Source organism: Hyperolius riggenbachi, chromosome 10, assembly GCF_040937935.1.
Source record: "Hyperolius riggenbachi isolate aHypRig1 chromosome 10, aHypRig1.pri, whole genome shotgun sequence".
Taxonomy (NCBI): domain Eukaryota; kingdom Metazoa; phylum Chordata; class Amphibia; order Anura; family Hyperoliidae; genus Hyperolius; species Hyperolius riggenbachi.
In genome coordinates, this window is record NC_090655.1 from 68,791,777 (window position 1) to 68,813,032 (window position 21,256).

The window sequence follows — 21,256 nt, forward strand, 5'->3', positions numbered from 1 at the left end:
AAGTGCCTACAAGTTTGAATAAGCACTGCCAAAGCCAATGGCAGTGCTCATTCATTCAGAATGTGTGTAAACATTGAATCAGTCACTATGCTGTTACAGTTACTGAGATCACTCGTGAGAGGATCTCAGATAACTAACACAGCATTAGTGAGTGATCAGCATCAGTGAGGTTTTTTTTTTAAAATAAATTATACCCCCATTAAGCCCATTAACCCTTGCCTCCCTGAAATGTTAAAATTGCTGTGGTTTTTAGGTGAAAAACCCTGTGGTAGAGAAGTGGTTAATGACATAGGTGACAGTGATGCTGCCAGGATTCTCTAATCCATGCCATAGATCCAGTGGATCTGTTGATGTTTGTGTGTTGTTTTTTTTTATTGAATTTCTAATGACTGTTTTGTTGTAGAATCCAGTTTAGTGGCTGTTCAGAGCAGATAGCCATGTTCCCTAAGTCAAGGGCATTGAACAATAGTTCATATAGAGTTCATATTGAGGCGGAAACAGGGTCAAAAGCTACACCAGAAGAAAGGCACACTGCAAGTACAAGAGCAGCTTCAAACTCACTCAAGACACTCACATAAGAAACAGTCAATGAAATGGCAGAAAGGCTGTTGTCTCCTCCATTGTCCAGTGTTGCCCTCCTTCCTGGTGCAGCTCATTCTTTCCTCATGACAGTTTATACAAGGCTTCTAGCTTTAAATCCTTGAAGGTCAACTTGCCACCCACATGTTCTTTCTGTGCGTCTGTCCATGGGATTGCTATTTCATTTATAAATACGGTAATATGCTCCTCTCATAGTATCATATTGGAAACATGCAGCTATAGAGCACACTCTTAAAGTGAACCGAGCACCATTTTTAGCACCCAGGGCATCTCAATGGCACATTAAAAATGCATGTCAACACCTAATATATGATTGTTTTATCAAACTGTTTGCGGGGGCTAGGAATAAGTGGGTCTGGTAGCACATTCCATATGTTATAGTTGTTGATACAAACACCTTGGTTAAATATCAAACCATTTTTTGTTCTATTTGCCATAAGAGATGGTTAATATATGAAGAAGAGAAACAGAAGGGATGCCCGCACGATGTCCTAAAATCAATATCCCACTTTACAAATATATTGACATCTACAATGGTTTCAAACACATTAATATGATTAATAGGTGCAAATGAGAGTCCCCTACCAAGGACACATTTTTCCATATCAGAAAGCACATGATGGTAGAGGTTCACCACACTGTGCACTTTGTTCCCCCCTAACCTAGGTCTATTGGCCCTATGCTTTATCCCCACCCGCCTGGTCTTCCTTCTCCTCCCCTCCTGCCTTTCTTGCGACCCTTCCTCTGTCTCCTGTAATATGTGGCTTGGTCCTGAACATTTTTTGAGGGATCAGAGATACAGGGCTGTGGAGTCGGTACAAAAATCTTCCGACTCCGACTCCTCTGTTTATGAAACCACAACTCCAACTCCGACTCCGGGTACCCAAAATGACTCCGACTCCTCGACTCCGCGTCCTTAGTCTAATACTTAACAGGGCTGTGGATTTTGTACAAAAATCATCCGACTCCCGACTCCGACTCCTCAGTTTATGAAACCACGACTCCAACTCCAACTTCGGGTGCCCAAAATTACTCCTACTCCTCGACTCCGACTCCAACTCCACAGCCCTGCAGAGATAGCCACGGCTTGTGTGAATTGATTGTGTACATCAGGGTCTACGGTATCGTAGAATTCCGAAACCTCCGGGGAGCTAAAGCTCACCCGTCTTCCCTGTTGTCTATGTGGTCTACGTAGAATGGGTCTTGGTGACTTGGGAGATCTTGCCAGTGACTTCCACTTTCCCTATTCGTACACTACCGTACGCCTAAGTCTTCCACATCCCTCAGATATTTTGTTCTTTTTGTTTCAGTTATAATGGATTCCAATTTGGCAATATTCTCATGCATTTTTTTATTTAAAGCATCATATTGGTCAAAACCTTCAAATTTAGAAATATTCGTTTTTATATCTGTGATTTTGAGCATAAGATCAATTAACTTTTCTTCCTCATAGGAAATAATAAGTCTCTTTAAAGCCAAGGAACAGTCCGTTAGAATTTCATTCCATTCCACTATAAATTGTTCAGAAAAGACTGTAGTAGGCACCTTTTTTATACGGAGGCCCCTTGGTATGATTTCCTCAGCAACATACTGTTTTAGCGTGGTTAGAGCACACCACACTTTTGTTTCTTTCTCTGTGAGAGATTCCAGTGTGAAAAGGAAGTTCTCTGACCTATTTCGGGCTCAACATCCCCAACATAAGGTTTCTTTGAAATGACTGCTGCAAATTTTATAGTACTTGGCTTTTCAGATTTTCTGTTAGTTTTTTTATTTTATTTATCAATGTTTTATTATGTATACATTACAGACTGTGGGTTATCGGATATCGTTCTTTATGTGTGCATATACCGATAAATGATAGTAAATTTTGATATTCGATATTTATCATAATGCAGTTGTAAATATCCCTTCCTGTCTGTGGGGTTAGGGGGAGTGTCTCTGGTTGAGGGGACCACCCCCTCCACAGGAGGAGGGTATATAAGGTAACCCTGTGTCATTTCACTTCAGCTATGATTAAGGACCAACTGGTTCGAAACATGTCAGCCGGAGATGTGTGAATATGTGTGAATAATTTTGGATACCTCCACAATAAAGGATCTTGATTTTAGGACATTGTGCGGGCATCCCTTCTGTTTCTGCATACAATTGGATTGGCTGTCCTGGTTCTGGCACTGTCCTGGGTTGATGCGAGCGGTCCTTTGGTGTCTCTCCTCATATGAAGAAGAGAGTTATATTTTTCCAATAACCCTCCAGGACAGGTGCTACATATGAGATTAGGGCCCGCCCCCAACAGGAAACACAAAGAACTAGCTCTCTATAAGTTCCACCTCTAATCTCTACCTGCCAGTTCTTTGTGTTTCCTGTTCCGGGGAACACCTAGCTCTCTTAGCTAGTTGTGGTCAGCAGCCAGGCAGTGCTGAGGCCATAAGAACTACTATAATGTAGCCCTGTCCTGATGGATATGGTGGCTACCTGGTATCCGGCGTCCGCTTTTGTGGAGGCTGAAGGCGGCTTTGGAGGCAGTCTTGGCGGAGGCTATCCGCGTGTCGGAAGGTGGCTAAACCTGGCGGAGGCGGAGAGGTAGCTGCTAGGTGGGAGTACGCTGAGCAGGGTGTCCGAGCGGAGCATGGGCAAGCCGGCTGTCAGCCATGTACTTCCGCCCTTACGGAAACGTCACGTCCGGTGACGTCATTTCCGCTTCCGGATCACGCGTCTGTCTAGAAGCCGCGGCGTCCATCCTCACACGCGGCTGATGTGTCGGAGGAGATGGACGCTAAACAGAAGACGGCAGATCAGGTAAGAGGCAGTGTCGGAGGACAGGTCGCCCGTCTGGTCTGCGAGGTCTGATGTTGCTATAGGCCGCAGTCTGGTCAATGGAGGTCTGCAGGGGGTACTTGTATTTGCCTATCTCTGTGGATCTTTTTTATAGCTTGAAAAGATATATATTGATCATGTGGGCGGCTGTTAAGGGTAAAGCAGTCTGGTTATATTACTCAGAGCACTCGGTTGTTTTTCTACTGATATAAGGATATGGTGAATATTACTATTTGGTCATTGTTACTTATATAGTATATGTGATGATTAATCTCATACTGAGGCAGAGCATGGCTTCATATGATTTGATATTATAGGCTGAACATAGATTGGCCTTCAGGATATATATGGTATTAACATTATATTATGGCATGATGTTAGAATAGCTGGTGATTTTACTGAAAAAGATGGTCTTAGGATAAAACATTGATTATGTTATTTGTATGTTTTCCTAGGATGCTATGGAGTCTGATAACTCTGATAGGCCCAGGAGTTGCATTCTATGTAACAAACCTTTGCAACAACACTGGCCAAAAGCATCATGTCAGAAATGTATATCTAGTATCATTAATGAGGATAATACAGCTTCATGTAAAGATTTTATGTTCACCATGCGGCAAGAGATGGTGGAGACCTTTAAGGCATTTAGAGAGAGTCTACCAACTACCTCAGCACAAGATCAACAATCAGTGCGTCCTGTTAAACCCAAGAAGGCTACGAGTAAATCTCCCAGGATAATTTATTCCTCAGAGGAAGAGCAGGATAGTCACCATGACACTGGTGAACCAGAATCTAAATCTTCTGAAGAATTGTCAGATTATGAAGATCCTGAGGATGCATTTAAGTCTTCTAGGTTTAAATTTGCTTCTGAAGAGACGGAGGAATTGTTGAAGGCAATTTACTCAACCCTTGATATACCCCAGAAAAAGATCTCTGAGAAATCCTTACATGATAAGTTGTATATGGGTATGGAGCCCTCTGAGCAACTTTGTTTCCCAGTCCACAATTCAATGAAAAATTTAATCACATTACAGTGGAAAGAACCCGATAAGAAATTGTTTATTTCAAAGGGATTCAAAAGGCGTTTTCCTTTCTCAGAAGAGGATGCTAAGTTATGGGAATCATGTCCCAAGCTGGATGCAGCTTTTAGTCAGGTTGAGAAGGATAATGAGTTAGCCTTTGAGGATTTGGGTCGATTAAAAGACCCAGGAGATAAGAGAATTGAATTCTCTCTAAAAAAGGCATGGTCAGCCTGTGCGACTAACTTTAAACCGGCTGCGGCGACAACTTGTGTGTCTCGCACCATGTCAGTATGGTTAGAGAGAATAAAGAAGTTGGTAGAGCAGGATGCCCCTAAAAAAGATATTTTAGAAGCAATTGAGGTTGTGGAAGGAGGCAATGACTATGTCATAGATGCAGCCTCAGAGTCTTTAAGGGTCACAGCTAAATCTACAGCATTAATAAACAATGCACGTCGGAATTTATGGTTAAAAACTTGGGAGGGTAGTCAAGCTTCCAAAGCTAGAGCCTGTAGTCTTCCCTTCCAGGGAAAGTTGTTGTTTGGCCCTCAACTCCAAGAAGTATTGGAGCGGACAGCCAGCAAGAAAACTACATTTCCTAAAAAGAGGAAGTTTGAGCCGAAAAAGAGACCGTTTTTTCGGAGGAATCAGACACAGGGCAGAGATCAACAGAGGCGTAAGCCTTGGATGGGTAATAAGGCGTTTACCAAGAAAAATCCGCTCTTTAGAGCAGCGGAAAATAAAGATAAGCCATGACGCCAACAAGGTGGGAGGAAGGTTAAAAGCATTCCTATTAGGTTGGAAAGAAATAACAAGAAACAAATTTATTCTAGATCTAGTAGAGAATGGATACAAGATTCAGTTTTCAAGTCCTCCTCCCAAACGATTTATTGTCACTCAGGCTCCAAAAATACCAGAGGAAAGGAGGGCCATGCGACAGATTGTGAAAGATATGCTTGCAAGAGATGTGGTTTGCACAGTGCCTTCCGATCAGGAGGGAGAAGGATTTTATTCCAGAGTGTTTCTGGTAAAAAAGCCCACGGGGCAGTATCGATTGATACTAAACCTCAAACCTTTGAATCCTTTCATAAGGTACGAGAGATTCCGAATGGAGACGGTTTTCACAATGCGAAACCTTCTATCCCCAAATTGTTTTATGATCAATATCGATCTAACAGATGCCTATTGGCATATCCCAATAAGAAAAGAGTCTCAAGTTTTCCTTCGGTTCAGTGTAAAGACAAGTGTAGGTCTGGAACATTTTCAATTTTGCTGTCTCCCATTCGGAATCTCGTCGGCACCCAGAATTTTTACAAAAGTCATGGCAGAGATTGTGGGAGCTCTACACCTGAAGGGAATTTTAATAATTCCTTATTTGGACGATTTGTTGGTGGTAGCCGACAGCATACAGAGTCTGGAGAACCACAAGGAGATGGTGATAGGACTATTGGAGCAAACCGGGTGGTTAGTGAATCATCAAAAGTCTTACCTAGTCCCAACACAAGAAATTCAGTTTTTGGGGTTCAGGATAGATTCCATTTCACAAAGATTGTATCTCCCTCAGGACAAGATAGTAAAACTTCAGAAAATGATACAGCAATGTCAGGAGGAAGTTATTACAACAGTAAGGCAGGTAATGAGACTGATCGGTTTTTTAACCTCCACAGCACCTTCAGTATATTGGGCACTGAAACATATAAGACCTCTTCAGCAATGGCTTCTACACAACTGGAAGGGAGCTCATACAGCTTTAGACCAAACTCTTTGCATACCAATAGAGGTAAAACAGACATTAGATTGGTGGATTCAGGAAAACAATCTTACACAAGGTCGACTGTGGAGGTGTCCAGTAACAAAGATCCTAACGACAGATGCCAGTCTCACAGGTTGGGGGGCCCACATAGAAGGCATCTGTTTACAGGGTACTTGGTCAAAGGAGGTAATGTCGCAATCATCAAATTTCCGAGAACTACTTGCAGTAAAGGAAGCTTTGATACAAACGACATACAGATTAAACGGCCACCATCTACAAGTCCGTTCGGACAACATTACAGTTGTAATGTACTTGAACAAACAAGGAGGAACGAGATCAGATCAGCTTCTAGGGCTGGTGCTGCAGATATTAGACTGGGCAGAGCAGAATCTTCAGTCAATCTCAGCAGTTCATCTCAAGGGGTCTCTAAATACTATGGCAGATCTATTAAGCAGAAAGAAGATGTCAAATTCAGAGCTAAGTCTAAATCCAAAAATATTCAGAGAATTGACACAGAGATGGGGACATCCCCAGATAGATCTGTTTGCCAATTGGGAAAACACGCACTGCACCCGGTTCTTCTCTCTAGACCCAAGAGGAGCTTTAGGAGTAGATGCATTGGCCCAGACATGGGACTTTCAGATCGCCTATGCATTTCCTCCAATCCCTCTATTGTCAATGGTATTGCAGAAACTAAGAACGACAGCAATGTATCTGATATTGATTGCGCCCAATTGGCCAAAACGACTCTGGTTCCCAATACTAAATTCAATGTTGGTGGACAGACCGATCCATTTGAGAGACAGACACAATGTACTAAGAAAAGAAGGCGAGTTGACTCAGATTCCCAATCTTCAGCTGACAGCGTGGTTTCTGAAGGGCAAATCCTAAGACAAAGAGGTTTATCTGACAGAGTGACAAAGACAATATTAAATAGTAGAAAGAAGGTTACAAGAGCTATTTACTTAAAATATTGGAAAACCTTTTGTAGCTGGAAAAAAGAGGTAGGTCTGAGATCAAATAGACTGGCGACAGTATTAGAATTCTTGCAAGATGGTATTGACAAGAAGCTGGCATTAAGTACATTAAAGGTGCAAGTTGCAGCCCTTTCAGTTTTTCTTAATAGGCGGTTAGCCTTAGAACCATTAGTTATTAGATTTATGAAATCAGTAGAACAATCCAGACCAGTAATAAAACGTTCATATCCTAGATGGGACTTAACCTTAGTGTTAAACACTCTAATGAGTGATGAGTTTGAACCGTTGAGCAGTATTTCATTACGATTGTTGACTATTAAGACAATTTTCCTCGTAGCTATGACCTCAGCAAGGAGGATAAGTGAACTGGAAGCCCTGAGTTCAGTCGAACCTTTTTGTATGGTTTTTCATGATAGAGTAGTCCTGAAGACGACAAGTGAATTCTTGCCAAAGGTAGCTACTATATCCAATAGGATGCAAGAGATTGTATTGCCATCCTTTTGCAAAAACGCCACTGATCCCAGAGAGATGAGATGGCATAACTTAGACGTCAGAAGATGTTTACTATATTACCTTGACAGAACTAAGGAATTCAGGAAATCTACAGCATTATTTATTAACTTTTCTGGAGCAACAAGAGGGAAAAGTATGTCCAAGGCATCGATAGCAAGATGGATCAAGATCTGCATTAATGAAGCATATAGACTTAAAGGTATACCATGTCCAAAGGATATAACAGCACATTCAGCTAGGTCAGTTGCAACTTCCTGGGCTTACAGAGCTGGAGCTACGGCAACCGACATCTGCAAGGCGGCAACCTGGAAGACGGTGAACACCTTCATCAGACACTACAGGTTGGATCTACTATCGGCGGAAGAACAGGCTTTTGGAAGGAAAGTTCTTCAAGCTGTGATCCCTCCCTAAGGTTAGTGTTGTTCATTGCATATCATCTCATATGTAGCACCTGTCCTGGAGGGTTATTGGAAAAAACCAAAATTAGCTTACCTGGTAATGCTGTTTTTAATAACCCTCCAGGACAGGTGACCCACCCTAAGACTTATACGTGCACGTAAATAACGGTATGTTGTAAACATGTGTTTATGTAAGTTGTAAGTATATATTTATGTAATATGTAAGGTATTCTATCGGAACAGTTAATTGAGACGTACTGGCAGGTAGCGATTAGAGGTGGAACTTATAGAGAGCTAGTTCTTTGTGTTTCCTGTTGGGGGCGGGCCCTAATCTCATATGTAGCACCTGTCCTGGAGGGTTATTAAAAACAGCATTACCAGGTAAGCTAATTTTGGTTTTCTATGTATTTGCACAAAGTGTCAGTTTATGTTATGAAAAGAAACGCATAGACAGTTATGATGTTTCCAGTTGATTTTATTGTGTTACTCTTTCAAGCAAGTTTGTCTATGTGTTTATTGGAAACAATTTATACATTGTCTGTATCTTTCTCTTTCGGGCAATAAAAGAGTTATAAAAAAAACACTTCTCATTAAAAAAAACAAAACACTTCCATTTTACTTTTTCTTTTTACATTTAAAGTTTAGCAGAGGTTTTATTAGCCTACTTCAGCCGGCCGGCCTGACCGACTGACCACAGAGGTTTCAGGCAGCTAAGGACTAATGTAATTGTTTTATTGCACACATCAGCAAGAAGTGAACAATACCTTTCATTAACAGAGGGGCGTGGGTAATTAGGACAACTGCTTCAAAGAGTTTATCCAGAGGGGAGGTGTGACGATAGCATCTGTGACTTCTGTAAATAAGGACAGGTAGAAGGGGAGGGGGAATATGGCAGCCCCTATAGCTAGAAACCAGGGGAAATTCTTGCGGGGGGGGGGGGGGTGCTTAGTCCCCTTTAAAGTGAACTAAGCAGCTCCTGTCTTCAAATAGCTGCAAGGGCTGCCATTGTTCAGAAGCTCAACCCCTGCTGTTTTACAACTAGCATTGTCCAGGCTAGGTGTTAAATTCTTCAACTGTAACTGATGTTTTCTGTTTGAAGTACAATGGGGGTTTGTTTGTGGTCAATTAAGTCTAATGAGGTGATTTCTTATCTGTGTTCCACAATCTCCTGCTCAGGGACCGCAAGTGGCTATTTTAACCCTTAGATGTAAAAAATGAGGTAAATTGAAAGTTTTTTTTTAATAATAAACCACATTTTTAGAAAGCATTTTTAATTTGCTATAGAGCTGCCCTGGGTGTTAAAAATGATGCTCGGTTCACTTTAAGACCTCTATGTTGTCATTCAGCATTTCAGTACTGTATTGGGCAACTTGCAGATCCAATAACTCTGTCTTTGGTGGTTTGCGGTTTCTGTAATGAAGATACATTATGTAATATATAGAGAATTCAAAGAAAGTAATTTTACTAAAGATCAGGTGCAACCCAGCCCCTCATCTTTTGGAATATTGTAGGAAGTCGTGTTCTGAACATTCACTGCTTCTTAACTGATCTATCAGAGCGAAACCATAGAAATCAGGCACAATTTTTCAAAAGGCCCCCAGTTGGCCACTGCAGGGAATGTATAGACATAAGATTGCTGCCTGGCATGGCCAAAATTGCATCTTCTAGAAACTACCCTTAAAGGGATACTGTAGGGGGGTCAGGGGAAAATGAGTTGAACTTACCCGGGGCTTCTAACGGTCCCCCGCAGACATCCTGTGTTGGCGCAGCCACTCACCGATGCTCCGGCCCGCCTCCGGTTCACTTCTGGAATTTCAGACTTTAAAGTCTGAAAACCACTGCGCCTGCGTTACCGTGTCCTCGATCTCGCTGATGTCATCAAGAGCGCACAGCGCAGGCCCAGTATGGTCTGTGTCTGCGCAGTACACTCCTGGTGACATCAGCGGGAGCGAAGACACGGGCGTGCAGGCGCAGTGGTTTTCAGACTTTAAAGTCAGAAATTCCAGAAGTGAACTGGAGGCGGGGCCGGAGCATCGGTGAGTGGCTGCGCCAACACAGGATGTCTGCGGGGGACCATTAGAAGCCCCGGGTAAGTTCAGCTCATTTTCCCCCGACCTCCCTACAGTATCCCTTTAAAGTCAGTATAATCTGCTTGTAGTTTTTATCAATCACTCTTATGAAAGGTTTTCATAAATTGCTGCAATGGTGGATGAAATCAGTGGAGGTGAGGCTTGCTTTGGGCCTTCTAGATATAGCAAGTTGACCACCATGGCAGTAAAAACCATCTGCCTTCTCGCAATGGTGATCAGCAGTACTAGTTTGAAGATACAGATTGCCCAGCAAGCTCAGGGTGAACCAGAAGTCCCTTTTTCCCTCTCAGATCTAATGTTGTTGTTTTTTCCACAGCACATCTGGAAGCCAGCCTTTACCACGAAAAGATTATTGACGTTACAGAGAAGATACAAGAGGCCAAATCTGTCCTAGAGGAAAAGGTCAGAGTTGGAGAGTTTATTCTATTAAAGTGCATTTATCAAAAATGTTACTGGATACTTTAAAAAAAGAATTTTTTTTTTGTGAATTGGACTTGAAAGCACAATGCTTAGAAAAAGTTGTCAGATCCTCTGCCAATGGGAATCTGTAAACTGACACTGCTGTGCAAGGGCTGGGTGCTCAGCACGCCCTCGGGTACTTTTTCTATATTCCAAATATATTATTGTGTGCTATGGAAGCCCCAGGATCTCAGGTTCACATTGAATGGAGACCCTGACCTCTGATCTGCTTCTCTGTGACATCCAAACAATCAGTTGAAGCTCTCCTGCAGGGGATAATAGAGCTTTTACTGAAGGGAGCCAGGGACAGATCTTCATGTCTGAGAATTCTAACCCTCTGTTTACTGTGGAGTTCCAAGGTGGCAAGAACAATTAACAAAACAAAGCCACCCACAATTACAGAATATTTATACTATCATGATATACTTACTTTTTTTCAGAGTCCCCTGACCCATAGTAATTGTACCAGGTGCCTGGGAGCAGTGGAATTGGTCAGAGCCAAACTGCAGGGATTCCCCAGCTACTTCTAGGCACAATCTATCACTGCGTACAGCGTGCCATTTACTCCAATATAGAGACCACACACAAGTAGGAGTTGTGTTTCTACTTAGAAGTTGAAGAAGACACCCATACTATGTTACTATTAAAGAGGCACCTTAACAACATGTTGTTTTCCAAGCTTGCAACTGCGCTCCTCTTCAAGCTTGAGTGGTACGAGCCATACACAGGCATCAAGAGGAGCCCAGTCGCAATGTGCAGGAGGGTCCAGTGCAGCGGGGGAGGTCCGAAGGACGTCATGAGAAGTCTCTGGAGGATCCAGAGGTGAGTTAGGTGAGTATTTTATATGTGACCTGAGTTTCACTTCAGGATATCTTTTAGGCCTCGTTCAGACTATACATGCTGGCGTGCGCATTTTGGCAGCACGTATGGTGTGCGACACACAAAAATGGTAGAAGGGCATAGACAGCCCTTCTAACGTTCCCGTCATATGCGCTGCACAGCAGTGGGATGCACTATCACACTGCTGCATGCATATTTCGGGAATCGCAAGGCACTGTAGTGAATGGAATCTGCAGCACATAGATGTCGTGCGATTGTACGTTGCATTCTGATTGCACAGCCGTCTGCACTAAATGATCTGAATGAGGCCTAAGGCCTGGTTTACACTTGCGTTATAGCGGCAAACGGATTAGTGAAAACGGATCTGATTACCGCTCGATCAGATCCATTTTTACTTTGTTTGCCTTCCGCTGCTTCCGTTCCATCTCCCCATAATTCCCCCCCCCCACCCCAATTGCCCATCAGCAAAGCTAATTTTGCTGGATAGAACGGTCCGTTTCTTTACTAGTGTGAAGAAACATTCAGTTTTCTCATTGCCCCCAATTCAGCACTTTAGCTTCCATTTCCGTTCTGCTGGGCTCAGCAGTCTGCAGCAGGAAACTTGCGGTCCGGTCAGCGGATTGTGTGGAACGGATCCGTTTGAATTGGACGGATGTGAACAGATTAATAGGTTAACTTTGGATCTATTTATATCAGATCCGGGAACAGACCATTTTAAGCTGTAAAATGAACCGGGCATCAGTCAAAGAATGAAAGTAAAATAAATGAAAGTAAAATAAATAATGACCTTTCTACTGAGAGGGACGGGTCTATAAGGCCACACTGCTGAAGGGAACTCCATCCCCATTTCGCTTTGAGAAAGCCCCGTGGGCGGGGTGAAACGCGTCAGCGGGCGGGGCCAGACTGACACATGTGAGCGCTCACAATCCCGGGACGCCGGGCCACGCCAAGAACCAACGCGAGGTTATGGGAAGCAGCCGGTGCAGAGAGATGCCGCGAGGTGATGCGCAATAACGTCGGGCATCCGCAACTCCAGGAGCCCTGAGCGAAGCTCCCTCGGAAGAGCGCATTACTGCGTGAAGGTTGTGAGTAACCTCATTTCAAACGAAGCGCCCATTTGCAGGGTGCGAAACAGCTGTCGACTTCTTTTCATGCTGACCCCTCTCTCTCCTGCTGCATTGTTGCTGTGGATGTACACATTTTAACTGGATACAAATAAAGGTTTTTTCTACTGGATGTGCCCAGCCGCTTGTATCTATACTAATACTGGCTTGGTGGAACTGTTTTGTTGGGCTTTGAGCACTCCGGAGTAACCCTCCATAGGGACCTTGTGCACCTCCTTCTTTTTTGCTACATTGGTGACCTCATTTCAAACATCACTGTTGAATGTGCAGCCCTGCGGGGCGGATGAAACATCTGACAAGTTGCCAGCCTGATGCATGTATAGGAAGTGCTGGGCATTGACGTCACATAGGACACTAACAAGGCGGTGTATATAGCAAGTGAGAGGGCTGTTGGCTATGACAACAGGAATTGGTTCTCCCAGAAGAATTGCCATAAGGGTCGTTTCTGTCCATAGATGAACTGTGATATAGAAGTCCATCAGCTAGCCGGCCGGCGGTCAGTCACAGTGCACTAAACAGATTGCATGCGGAGGCCTCTTGGTGTGCGCCGGTGGAGGGCCCACAGATGTCCAATAGTGATTGGGTAACCGATCAATTTGCATAGGCTGAGGCTGGGCGATTGAGACGGTATAAACCATCACAGGGGCAGTGGGAATTTATACATCAGCAGCTCTTGTGTCAGATCTTGTTTTTAGGATGTTTTAAATGTTTGTGTACCACTATTTCTGCAATGGATTTCGCAGGTCCATAATAAAGTTGATGTAAGCACATGAAGATTCCCTGGTTGTACATGTATTGATGTGATATTAGTCAGGTACCAGAGTATCTCCTCTTAAGAGTTGTGCTAATTATAAACATGTGGCTGCCAAAATGGTTATCGAGTGAGTAAATTACTTTTATGTTGCTGTGACTTACAGTTGAAGTTGGGGTAATATGCAGAACGCTCAACAATATCTCATATCTACTTTAAACTCAGTTTACATATATGCATGCAATCCCTAGAATGTCCTTATAGGCTGAATATATAAAAAACAATAAAAGCCAAAACAGATAAAATATAAAAGAACATAAAAAAAAGTCTCTGAAAAAAGTCCTTCAGACTTCTTGACACTATGTTCAATTTTTTTTAGATTACGCTCACCAGATAAAATGGCTGATCAAATGAAAATCAGCAGTAAACGCTTCTGGCCCAGCCAGGAGGTTCAGATTTCCACAAATATTCCAGGTTAATCACTCCCCACATGTAAAGGAAATGAAATGGCAATAGTGGGATACTGCTATAGCAGGGTATGATCACCAGCTTAAGTGCTCCCCGTTAACACAGCAAGCCTCTCACCAGATTGTCTTGTTAACCAGGGGCAGGTCTGGATTGTGGAGATCTGAACTTACTGGCTGGGCCAGAAGCGTTTTCTGCTGATTTTCATTTGATCAGCCATTTTATATGGTGAGCGTAATCCTAATACTATTAAGCTGGATGATGCCGGTGGAAAATTGAACATAGTGTCAAGAAGTCTGAAGGACTTTTTTCAGAGACTGTTTTTTATGTTCTTTTATACTTTATCTGTTTTGGCTTTTATTGTTTTTTATATATTGATCCTATGAGGACATTCTAGGGATTGCATGCATATATGTAAACTGAGTTTAAAGTAGATGTTGCATGTATATAAGCTGTCTGTTCCACCAGCTTGCAAACTAACAGGATGTAAACCTGACGAAGGCTGCAAGGCCGAAAGCTTGTTTATTCTTATTCATTTGTAGTTAGCCAATAAATGGTATCATCCTGATTTAAAACTTCTTGCTTTTACTGATGACTAACACGGTACAATACCCTACTGCTACTACTATGCTTGAAGATACCGCAATGTACCGCACTTTCCTGGAACTAAAGAAAGACCTGAAGAAACTTGCACAACTGGACAGCGACATCTTTTTCTTGACTACATGCAAAAGGAAAAACTTATACCTCAAGGACTAAGGATACAGAATGCCACCCTGCATACATACAATAGCAGGTTTGCAGAAGAAATCTGCAGGAGCTGTCTCTGAATGATGACCCCACTGGATATACATGGGATAAACTACAAACCTTCTATGGGAAACTACAGAGATACCTAATTAACAACAAAAAGAAAAAACTTCAGAGACTTAGAATTAAGAGTGGACGCCTGGATGCACAAGCAGCAGAAAAAGAGCAACCCACAGGTGTAATGAATCTTTCCTTTTATCGGGCTACTGAAGCTGAAATGTCAGTACTCTCCAAAGGCCTGTCATTCTGCCCTGCGAGACCCATAGACAGGATTGCACTCTGTGGAGATATGGAGGAATTTTTCAGAAAGCTGCGACTCAAGGAACACTACCATGATAAGGAAGCCTGTGATACAATGGATAATGGACCAAAAAGCACCAGATCTAAAAAGAAAAAAAAGAAAAAAAGATGGACCCCCAAAGAAGGAAAAAACCCGGCCCTGGATAAATACATCAACAAATTCAGACGCAGAATCTCTGACAGGATCCTGAGTAAAAGAAAGACACTGGCCCAGAACGTAACACCACAGGAGCAACAGGCCATCAGATCCCTTAAGGAGAATAAGGACATTATTATTAAACCAGCGGATAAAGGTGGTGCCATAGTCATAATGAACACCAGTGACTACATCCAGGAGGCACAAAGACAATTATCCAACACCGCTCACTATGCCAAATTACAGGGGGACCCCACAAAAGGCTACAGGATGGCACTTAATAGGATGGTTAACAGATTGCCTGCAAACATCAGACTACATGTAAGGACCCTTATCCCTGAAGAGCCTAGAACAGCCTGCTTTTACATGCTTTCCAAGATCCACAAAGAGGGAAACCCAGGCAGGCCCATAATCTCAGGGAGCGGAACTCTTACAGAGAACATCTCAGGGTGGCTGGAAAACATCTTGAAACCTCTTGTCTGTAAAAGACCCAGCTACTTACAGGATACCACCCACCTCCTGAACAAACTGACAGCCATCGGCCCAGTACCTGAGGGAACCATACTGGCCACGATGGACGTGGAGTCCCTGTACACGAACATTCCCCATGATGATGGTATTGCGGCCTGTCGTAAATATCTTCAGGGTCAGGGCATACCTTTAGAGCCTATTACTGGACTGATCAAATTCATTCTCACTCATAATTATTTCACTTTTGGACAGGACCTCTATTTACAGCAGATGGGCGTGGCAATGGGTTCGCGATTCGCTCCACAGTATGCAAATCTATTCATGGCCAAAATCGAAGAGGAATACCTCAATGCATGTGGCATAAAACCCTTGGCCTACTTCCGCTTCATTGATGATATTTTAATCATCTGGTCCGCAAGTGAGGATGATCTTCTCCAGTTCCACAGGAACTTCAATGCCTTCCATCCTACAATCAAATTGAAACTTACCTACTCTCACACAGAGATTAACTTTCTGGACACCACCATATACATCAGGGGTAACAACATACAAACCTCTGTGTATCGCAAACCTACAGACCGTCCCACATACTTAAGATATGACAGTTTTCATCCCAAGCACATTAAGAACTCTATAATTTACAGCCAAGCTATAAGGTACAACCGGATTTGTTCTGACAGGATGGACAGAGACAAGCACCTGGATCACCTTAAGAACACTTTCATTAAACAAGGTTACAGTCCTCCCATGGCTGAGGCCCAAATCAGGAAAGCCAGCAACATCCCCAGGACTGAACTCCTGAAATATAAGCAAAACCAGAAAGAGGAACGTGTCCCTTTGGTTGTCACCTACAACCCACACCTGGAAATCTTAAGGAGGATTGCTAAGGAACTTCATCCCATTTTACACAAGGATCACAGACTTAGAACGATATTCCCTAAACCTCCACTCTTGTCATATCGGCAACCACACAATCTAAAACAGATGATTGTCATGAGCTCTTTGAATAGGCCTCAACAAAACGGAACATCACCCTGCCGACAAAAAATATGTGGGACCTGCAGACACATTTACTCCACTGACAGGGTAACGATACCAGGTTCACAACAGGAGTACAGAGTACAAGGTAAATTTTCCTGTGGGTCCACCAATCTGGTATATCTGATCATGTGTGCTAAATGCCCCAATGTTATGTACGTGGGAGAAACTGGACAAACACTGCGCAAACGTATGAATGGACACAGGCACACTATTAATGATACCAAATCTTGACTCCCAGTTGCTACACACTTTCGGTCCAACGGACACAGCATGGATGATCTTCGTGTAACTGCCCTGAAGGGCGGCTTCAAAACGTCAAATGACCGATTAATAGCAGAAACAAAATGTATAAATTGGTTCAAAGCTGTGCAGAAGGGTTTGAATAAGGACAACAACTTTCTATATTGGTATGAGACTCTAGCTGAACTTGTGAACTAAGAATTTACGATACCTCTGGGTCAATACTAATACCAGGTCTGTGAGCAATGGAGTAAACAAGGATCCTTATCTTACCCCATTTAGATGGTCTGTTTGTATTAAGGCATCTTAATGACGTATTTATGCTTGAAAAAAATATCTGTTTTCCCTTTTGATGTTGCATGTATATAAGCTGTCTGTACCACCAGCTTGCAAACTAACAGGATGTAAACCTGACGAAGGCTGCAAGGCCGAAAGCTTGTTTATTCTTATTCATTTGTAGTTAGCCAATAAATGGTATCATCCTGATTTAAAACTTCTTGCTTTTAAAGTAGATATGAGATATTGTTTGTTGAGCGCTCTGCATATTACCCCAACTTCATTGCTTATTTAAAGTGATACACACACTTTGTGCAGGAGTGATCCAATAGAGTTTGAGAAAACCAAAGTGTAGTAAGGTGACTAGTAAATTGATATTAGAACGAGGAGCGCATTTGTGGGCAACCTTTCCATTTAAAATGTCACTTACAGTTGTTAGTGGAAATCTGATGGAATTAACATGTTTTGGATCACTCCATCACTTCATGGGGGATTTTTAGAATTTAATTTATTCTTTACAAAAGCACTCCTGGAAAGGATCTAAACAAAGACGCCAGCCAACTCCTCTACCTGTTTGCTCACCATTCTGGCAGTTGGACTGGGCAGCTGCTGTTCACTAAGTGCTTTTGAAAATAAAGAAAACCCTTAGAATCCCCATGAGGAGAAGGGCTAGTCCAAAACCTGTCAGATCTCTACTAACTACTGTAAGTGGCAGCAACATAGGAGAAAAGTAATTTACAGCTCATTTTACACTTTTCCCGATAGTGGTCATTTAAGTAATCTTTGCATTTTAGTCTTCAAAAGATCCATAAAGCTGATGGGTGACACAGCCACTTTATTTCTTTTGGACAGACTTAAGGTAGCCATACACTGGTCGATTTGCCATCAGATTCGACCAACAGATAGATCCCTCTCTGATCGAATCTGATCAGAGAGGGATCGTATGGATACCTTTACAGCAAACAGATTGTGAACCGATTTCAGCATGAAACCGTTCACAATCTGTGGTGGTGGTGGTGGTGCTGCCGCCGCTCCAGAACTACTGCGCCGTACAGCCTGGCGGACGTCCGATGACGTCAGCGCGCCGGCGTGGGACGCAGAAGTGCCAGGCCTTTGAGCGCAGAAGAGCCCGACCTGGCAGCCGGCCTGGCAAGGTCGGGTCGGCCACCGGAGACCACCGGGAGCCTGCGGAGCGGCGGCGAGGACACCTCCTGCCTGCCCTGGGCTGGAGGAAGCCCCAGGTAAGTGGATATTGATTTTTATTTTTTTACAGCCCTCCCTGAACCTTCCCTTTAAGTGTCTTCCTAGGTTTTAATATGTTGCGCCAACCTTATGGCAGTTTTTCAATGTATGGATAACCAATTAACAGGAAAATCCAGTTAAAGTACTTAGCAACCATAATACAAGAGACATTTCTTATTAAAAGCCATTACAGGCATATACCGTATATAATATCATTCGATTGCGTTAATCGTTTATAAGTGCTCTGGATTCCCTCAGCGAGAGTTTCATTCCCATTCCTCATTACTGGAAAAGCTTAGCTGCACTTCACAGCAGTATTATACCAATTTATTCACTTCATATATTTGCAGGTCGTTTTTTTGATAGAGAAAGAAATTCACAAGGATCTCCTCCTGAAACGTCAAGAGAGCTTCATGATCCAGAAGGACAAACTGCTAAAGGAAAGACGCGAGCTGCATTATAAGCAAGTAAGTTAAATAGTGAACCAGAGGTGAAAGTAAACTGATATGATAAGTAATTGTACGGTATTTATCCTTCTAATCCTAAAAATGACTTTTTAAAGAGAACCAGAGATGAATCACCCTCATGTATTTTACCATATATATCAATGGCAACATGACAGTAAACACCTACTCTGCACTTTGTTTCATTCTTCACTGCACAGCCTGCTTGTTAGCAGCTCTGATAAGAATCCCCGACTGAGCATTCAGTCTGGCTTTGCTCAGGAATCATTATAGCGGAGTCTGTCTTCTCTGATGTCTTTTCAAGACTGCCCCCGCCTGGCTCTGCTTTCCTGCTAGGAGGATACATAGCAAGAAATCAGAGCCACAAAGGGGCAGGCTTGGGCTTGAAAAGACATCACAGAAGACTGACTCAGCTATAATCATGCGGGGCAAAGCTAGACTGAATGCTCAGTTGGGGATTCTTATCAGGGCTGATAACAGGAAGAATGAGCAGTGAAGAATGAAACAAACAGCCGAGTAGGAGTTTACTGTCATGTTCCCATGTATATATATGGTAAAATACATGAGGGTGCTTCGTCTCTGGTTCTCTTTAATGCTAGGTACACATGATACAATTTTCTGTTAGCTTTACCTGCCAGATATATTTTTTCCAACATGTCCGATCGATTTTCTGTTTGATTTCCGTTCACGTCTATGGAAATCGATTGAAATTAAGATCGGACATGTTGGAAAAAAAAATCGATCTGGCAGGTAAATCTAACAGAATATTGTATGGTTTTATTTGATATTTAAACATTTACAAAGTAGATTGAATGTTTCTCAATGGCGTCCTTTTAAGCGTCCCAGAGTTAAAATACTTGAACTATTGACCTTTTCCTATGTCTCCATCTGCCCTCAGAAGTTGTATTCTGCCAGGAAAAATTATAACTGTAATTTGCTTATAGAAAACCTGTAACTAAAAAACGTTTCACCTGGGGGTACTCACCTTGGGATCGGGGAAGCTTCAGGGTTCCAATGAGGCTTCCCCCGTCCTCCTGTGTCCCATGGCGGTCTCGCTGTGCCCCTCCGAATAGCGGGATGTAAATATTTCCCTTTCCGGCTCCAGCGCAGGCGCAGTATTGGCTCTCCGCTCTGAGATAGGCGGAAATAGCTAATCGCTGTCGGTCCGATCTTCTGCGCAGGCGCAAGTCTCCTGCGCCTCCGTAGTAGAGCAGACCCGACAGAGATCGGCTATTTCTGCCCATCTCCGTGCTGAGAGCCACAACAGCGCCGCCGCTGGAGCCATGGAAGGTAAATATATCAGCGCTTGTCAGGGGAGGATTCCGGGACGCTTTGAGGGAGCCAGCGCTGGACTACCTGCAGCTATAGGGATGGGGAAGCCTCATTGGGACCCTGAAGGCCCGTTTACACTTAATCAGTTGGTGTGCGTTAGTGCGCGTTGGTACGCGTTTTTTCCATAGCAGTGCATTGTGAAAAAGATTTCAGTTAAAATGCGTTAAGTGTGGAAGGTGCCATAGAAAAACATAGGCATTACTTTGAAAATCCGTTTTCTTCCAGTTATAACTGAGAGCAACTGATTAAAGGGACTCCGAGCATTGCAGAAACTATGGAAAGATGCATATCATTTTAAAGCTCTCTTTCTCCTCTTTCCAATGATATATAAACCGCCGCACTACGCCTTTTAGTTCTCGCTATTTTCGCGATCAAAATTGCAGCAGCCGCGACTTTGATCGCGAAAATAGAAAAAACTAAAAGGCGTAGGGCGACGATTTAGGTGTCATCAGAAAGAGGAGAAAGAGAGCTTTAAAATGATATCCATCTTTCCATAGTTACATTGTATTACACAGGGCGACACTTTCCCCAGTGTCAGCAGCTCCATTCAGCAGAAAAAGTGGCCCTGTGTAATACAATGTAACTATGAAAAGATGGATATCATTTTAAAGCTCTCTTTCTCCTCTTTCTGGCGACACCTAAATCGTCGCCCTACGCCTTTTAGTTTTCTCTATTTTCGCGATCGAAGTCGCGGCCGCAGCAATTTCGATCGCGAAAATAGCGAAAACTCAAAGGCGTAGGGCGGCGATTTATATATCATCGGAAAGAGGAGAAAGAGAGCTTTAAAATGATATGCATCTTTCCATAGTTTCTGCACTGCTCGGAGTCCCTTTAAGTGTAAAAGGGCCCTTTGGCTTTCCCCTCCCGAGGTGAGTACCCCCCAGGGGTTTTTGTTTTCGTTACAGAGTCTCTTTAACAGTGAGGCTTACTAAATTCATGACAAGGTACTGACAAGACAGAAGTTGTCACTTGCATGCCTGAAAATTAACTCTTTCATGCAGCAAAATACAATGAGAAACTGCCTGGTTATTTATATGTTTGGCACTCTACATACACATGTTTATCTCATCATGTCACATGTCGCTTCAGGTACACTTTTTTTCCATGCACTACACATTTTTATAAAGCAGCATCACCTGCT

The 21,256-nt window shown here is 43.0% G+C and overlaps 1 protein-coding gene across 3 annotated transcripts in view; it reads left to right on the top strand.

Moving 5' to 3' along the window:
* Positions 1–21,256, top strand: part of LOC137536002 (pancreatic triacylglycerol lipase-like) — a 197,572-nt gene that overhangs the window by 12,778 nt on the left and 163,538 nt on the right. For 2 of the 3 annotated variants that reach the window (XM_068257928.1, XM_068257929.1), the window contains exons 2-3: positions 10,481–10,566; positions 18,670–18,786. In XM_068257928.1, the coding sequence (XP_068114029.1) occupies positions 10,481–10,566; positions 18,670–18,786 (203 nt within the window). Of the gene's footprint in view, positions 1–7,370; positions 8,089–10,480; positions 10,567–18,669; positions 18,787–21,256 lie in introns of those variants that run through there. The other variant, XM_068257930.1, reaches the window with a different exon arrangement.